Source organism: Rhincodon typus, chromosome 22 (genome assembly GCF_021869965.1).
Source record: "Rhincodon typus isolate 14 chromosome 22, sRhiTyp1.1, whole genome shotgun sequence".
NCBI classification, from domain to species: domain Eukaryota; kingdom Metazoa; phylum Chordata; class Chondrichthyes; order Orectolobiformes; family Rhincodontidae; genus Rhincodon; species Rhincodon typus.
Window position 1 is genome coordinate 12,423,096 of NC_063353.1, and position 6,289 is coordinate 12,429,384.

The 6,289-nt window shown below is 39.6% G+C and overlaps 1 protein-coding gene across 1 annotated transcript in view; it reads left to right on the forward strand.

Moving 5' to 3' along the window:
- The window catches only part of vwf (von Willebrand factor), a 103,685-nt gene extending 100,415 nt beyond the window's left edge, over window positions 1-3,270 (forward strand). The window contains exon 52 of the mRNA XM_048610454.1: window positions 2,797-3,270. Within this exon, the coding sequence (XP_048466411.1) occupies window positions 2,797-2,982 (186 nt within the window). The 3' untranslated portion in view covers window positions 2,983-3,270. The remainder of the gene's footprint in view (window positions 1-2,796) is intronic.
- Window positions 3,271-6,289: the final 3,019 nt, after the last annotated feature.

A 6,289-nucleotide genomic window follows, 5' to 3' on the forward strand; every position in this document is an offset into this window, starting at 1 on the left:
TAAATACACACAACTGTTTTCTTACTTCAGGGGTGATCATTAATTCTTAAATGTTAGCATGCAGCCAAACAGCCGCTCAACTTTTTGAAATTAAGTTGAATTGAAGCTTTGGTGGGTAAAAGATACTGCAGTTATTTCAGTCCCACTAATACAATTCAGAATATGTGCATGTGAAAGTCACAGTAGAAAGACTTATTTCACAGCATCGAGGTCTGGATTCTTAAAAGTCCCTGAAAGTCATATCATAAGCACTGCTTAACCTTGTATTATGACTTTAGTTTAATGAAAAGTCTCAAGCGTGCTATTCTCAGCAGACTTGTGACTGTATTGCATATTTCACTTGATGATTATTCAGGTCTGTAAAGATGATAAGATACAATTCCAGTGTGACGTTTGTAGCATTACTCGGTTTGCCACAGGGGGGGCGCTGCACAAGGTCAATGAGATGATAAAGTTGGACCTATTCAATGCTTGATTAAATTATTTGAAAGACTTTCCCTTCCTACTCACTTCACACAGACAAACACATGCCAGAAATCCAAAACAGTGACGTAAATTGCTCTGACTAGCTGTTGGGCAACATTTTAGGTGAGATGTAAGAGCATTTGTTCCTCTCACAGATGGACATAAAGTTCCCATTGTTTTTCACAATGCAAAACAGAATAGTTCTCTGCTGTGTCCCTTTCTACATATTTACCCCACAACTACAGTTACTAAAAGGGACTATATAGTCATTTATCTGATGGCAGTGTCCTATACATTACAACAGTGACTCCATTTCAAAAGCAATTAACTATCGGTGATATTATAAGGGAGATAGACCAACCTGGTACACAGAAAGTTTCTTAAAATAGTTGCTTATACTTTGCAGGGATCTGGTACAAATTTATTTTACTGTGATCCCTGCAGAGATCAATAACTTTTGACATGTTTGAATTTGCAATTAATTACTGAAAGAATGACAGAACAAAATTTGATATTTTAAAAATTTGCTGCAATGAATGTCTAAAAAATTATCTATTGACTGATTTCAACAATGGCTTCCTCTACCCTCTTCCCATTGGCAACATGAAATACATTAGGCTTGGATATGGATTGAAATGGTAATTAGATCTCTTTGATCCAACCTTTCTTTCATTGCAGAAATAAATGGACGATTTGTAACTCAGCAGTTTATAACTTGATATCTACAAGTTATCTATCTTCTGACACAGCCTACCCATTCTGAACTCCGACGCTGCTGCTATTGTCCCAAGTGTAATGACTTGCACCTTCTTTCCAATAAAACGAATTCAGGCTTTCTTCATTCTGAGCCAAACAAATCATCTGGGTTTACTGTCAGATTTCAGAATAAGTTACATGACGGTCTTTGTTTACCTTAAATTTAAACATACAGATCCAAAACATAATATATTATCTTTCCCCCTGCTTTCACAATTGTAGCAACGCATTGAATCAAGGTACCAGTAATCTAGTGATGCAGCATTGATAGGCCAAGCTGTGTGTGATGAGAGTGAATATGGAAATTTGTGCATGGATGCAATTAATGGAGGGAAATTCATGACAGTGGTAAAATAGACTGTAGATGTCTGCACCTGAATTCTTGATAACTTGTTGATGTATGTTGTTCCCAGGATGTGGATAAGATAGCAAAGATTCACACTGCTCTTCTACTCCTGAGAATTGGTTTCAAGTGCAGCTCAGAAGATTGCAACTTGTATTCAGTAGACTAGGTTTCCTTTTGTTGCAGTTCCCAAATACTAGGTTTACTGCACAACACTGTCCATAAGTACTTTAGGCAATGTCACAAGGATGGTTGGTTTGTGGAAACTGAACTAATATAATTTGTATGAATTTGCATGTTGATTTCTTCTGAGATCACCTAGATTAAAATATTTTGCTATAAATATAGATTAAGTACTTTGCTGAAATCTATTTGAGTCATTTTTGAGATGTTGTTAAGGCAGGCTTTTGAGATAGAATTCATACAATCTGTTCTAAATGTAGTTCTGACCTAATAATACTCCATGGGTTTATAGTGGGCACTTCACCTGAAGAATTGAATCAGTTAGCTCAGCTGCCTGAACAGCTGGGTTGCAATGCTTAGAACTGCCAACAGTGTGGGTTCATTTCCTGCACCGGATGAGGTTACCTCTCCCATCACATGAGACATGGTGATCCTCAGCTTATACTACCACCTGATCTCTCTATAACGAGAGAGGAGCCTGCTGGTTGGGTCGGACGATGTTGACTTACCTTTCTTGAGCAGCATGGTCGGTCAGTGGTTAGCACTGCTGCATCACAGCACCAGGGACCTGGGTTCGATTCCCATTTTGGGCAACTGTCTGTGTGGAGTTTGCACATTCTCCCTGTGTCTTTGTGGGTTTCTGCCTGGTGCTCTGGTTTCCTCCTATAGTCCAAAGATTGGCCATGCTAAATTGTCCATAGTGTTCAGTGATGTGTAGGTTAAGTGGTTTACAGAGAAAAGGGGTAGGGGGATGGTTCCGGGTAGGATGCTGTTTAGAGGGTCAATATGGACTTGTTGGGCCAAAGGGCCTGTTTCCACACTGTAGGGATTCTATGAATCGACCTGTTTCTCAGTTCCATTGGCCATACCTGCATCTTCTATGTCCTCTACAATAACTCAAATAAGTTGGATTTTTCATCTCAAGAAGACAAAAGCGCTATTTAATCATAAGTACAGGTCATGTCAAGTCATGAAACTGGATGCGGTTTTCACAATATGAAAATACTTGCCCTGTCATTATCCAATTGCAAACTCATTCTAATTTTCAGGGACGCTGTCCAAGCAAAGCGGCCTACTCCATGCAGAAGGATGACGTGCAGAATGAATGTACTTGCTGTTCAGCAACAGCATCAACACCCCTGCTAGTGCCACTGCGATGTCTGAATGGGACCGTGCTACAACACAAAGTAATTGACATGCAAGAATGTGCATGTGTTGCTCATAAATGTGAATGAATGAAAATATGAAAGATGGTAACTGGACTTACTGTTTTATCAAGAACTGGCATTACTTCAAGTTCAGTATTGAATTCTCAATGGACCAGTCATTTCACAAATAATAATATCTGACCTAGCTTTATGTCTTATTATGAAACCACTCCTCGTAAATGTGATTAATTGCAAAATCTCAATTTACTGCTGTATTAACAACTATGAACCTGTCTTACTGACCATATTAAATGTAATGTTTTGAATTAATTCAAAGGAAAATAAAAATTTTCATCAGTTGTGCTGAACCATAAACTTTGCCTGTGATCGTTCAATTTGGATGTAAAGGAAACCTCTGATAATTTTGTAGCATATTCAAACATATAATCATATTTCAAGGAAAGAATCTGTTTGGCCCATCATGCATGTACTGGCACAGGTTCCATTCTCTCCATGCATTTATTTCCTTTTCAGATAGAATCTGCTTCCAGCATACTGTCAAGCAATCAACTCCAGATTAAAATGTAGGTATTACTAAGTGAAACAGATAAATGAATTGGCCAACATCAGCTTCTCTGAATAATGATGGATTGACTGGGTTTGCAATAGTTTTTAAACCCAAACTCCGATCTTTCTTTAACTTTGTTTTATCCCAGAACATGGCCATACAGTTTAAAGATACTTCAAAGAATTAAACATAACAGGTCAAGGTTGTTCTGATAGAAGTTATTTTATTTATGGGGCTTTTCATACTTATAGGTCTGTAATAAGTTAATTTACTGCATTTAGACTCCATGCAACATGGATTTCATATTGTAGATCACAGCCTAATCGGAAAATAAATGTGCTTTCTCTTTCATTGCTATCTACTTTGGTAGACACGATTAAAATACAAAAATTGATGAATTAATAAGCCCATTTAGTACTTCTTTTTGCTCCTGACAAGCATGGAAGGGTGAGGCACACCAATGAGCTACGTGCCAACACAGTGGGATAGATTAGACTTTGTGATCTTTGGGATGTTGCTGATGAGGTGTATACGTGTCAGACATTTCTATAAAGGTATCTGGTAAGTAGGATCTTTTTCTTTGGTGAGGTGTATTTGTACTGTAGACAAGGAAAAGAAATAAAATGATGGAGAAGTAAAATGCAAAGGGTCCTATTAAAGTAGACAAGCAGGGATTTTTAGACAAATGTGTTTGTTGCCTGGACCTTTTGGCATAATTTAAAAATTGGCATGTTGGAAACAAAATTGAACTTCAACTCTTTGAAGCCTGAGGCTTGCACTTGTTGATCAGAGTGAACTTTTACCAGTTGACCAGGCCCAGAAATATTGATGTGCTGAAGCTTCTCAGTTTGCGGGCTTTGGGAACAGAAACCTAAAGGAAGGAAAATAATGTTGTGGTAATTCCTTGGAACAATGATGATGGCCTATATGTGGAGATTTTTTTTAACATGGGGAGACTGTTGTGCCACAGCTACCAAACAATTTTGGCTGACCAGGAAATCCTCCTTCTCTGACCACCTGCCAAAGGCATAGCAGGAGGATTTACCGGTTGAAAATCAACCTAATACAGGGATTTTAAGAAATACTGTGGCTGTCGGAAATCTGAAACAAAGAGAGAATACCAGAGAAACTCAGCAAATCTGGAAGCATCTGCGGAGACAGTTAATGTTTGAGTCTGGCATGACCCATTGTCAGGGTTCTGAACCTTGGAGCTGTTGAGTTCATCCAGTATTCTCTGTGTTTGTTTGAGAATCAACCTGTTTTGGCTATATTTTAACTTGCCTTCATAGCCATTTAGCCCTGTGGTTAGACTTGAACCTGCAGCTTCTCGCCTAAAGGTTGGAAAGCTACCACTGCACCAGTAAACTCCCTTACAACTGGATAAGATGAGGGGACAATTATTGCAATAGGGTTAATGATAGGTAAGCAATGACGAATACTTGGAGAAATAAATTATAATTTTTCACACATATAGGAATAAAAACTCCACTCACAATGTGGTAAAAAGATGGCTGCCTAGGAGAAAAAAAAGATTGCACTGGATTAAAAGAAAAGGCTCACAACATAGGCTAGGCCAAGGTAGACATCCAGTGCCGATAGTCTTCTCATGCATGGGACAGAAGATTACTGAGAAAGGGAGGCTGGGGTGTAATGGGCAAGGAGGATGGTCAAGCGAGGCAGGCTGTGCATGATAAGGTGTCCTTCTTCAAATGGAAGCAATGTCATAGAATCATAGAGTTGTACAGCATGGAAACAGACCCTTCGGTCCAACTCATCCATGCTGACCAGATATCCTAAACAAATCTAGTCCCATTTGCCAGCATTTGGCCCATATCCCTCTAAACCCTTCCTATTCATGTACACATTCAGATGCCTTTTAAATGTTGTAATTGTACCAGCCTCCACCACTTCCTCTGGCCTCTCATTCCATACACGCACCACCCTCTGCATGAAAAAGTTGCCCCTTAGGTCCCTTTCAAATCTTTCCCCTCTAACCTTAAACCTATGCCCTCTAGTTTTAGATTCTCCCACCCCGGGTTAAAGACCTTGTCTATTTACCCTATCCTTGATCATCATGAATTATAAACCTCTATAAGTTCACCCTTCAGCCTCTGACGCTCCAGGGAAAATAGCCCCAGCCTACTCAGTCTCTCCCCATAGCTCAAACCGTCCAGTCCTGGCAACATTCTTGTAAATCTTTCTGAACCCTTTCAAGTTTCACAACATCCTTTTTATAGCAGGGAGATAACAACTGTATTCCAAAAGTCGCCTAACTAATGTCCTGTGCAACATGTCCTCCTAACTCTGTATACAATGCACTGACTAATGAAGGCAAGCATCCTGAACACCTACTTCACTATCCCATCTACCTGTGACTCTATTTTCAAGAAATTATGAACCTGCACTCCAAGGTCACTTTGTTCAGCAATACTCCCCAGGATCTTACCACTAAGTGTATAACTCATGCCCTGATTTGCCTTCCAAAATGCAGCACCTCCTATCTAAATAAATCTCCATCTGCCACTCTTCGGCCTATTGGCCCATCTGATCAAGATCCCTTGTACTCTGAGGTAACCTTCGCTGTACACTACACCTCCAATTTTGGTGTCATCTACAGACTTACTAACCATAACTCCTATGTTCACATCCAGATCATTTATATAAATGACAAAAAGCAGTGGACCCAGCACCGATCCTTGTGGCACAATGCTGGTCACAAGCCTCCAGCCTGAAAAGCAACTCTCCACTGCCTCCCTCTGTACAAACCTTCAAGCCAGTTCTGTATTTAAATGGCTAGTTCTCCCTGTATTCCATGTGATCTAACCT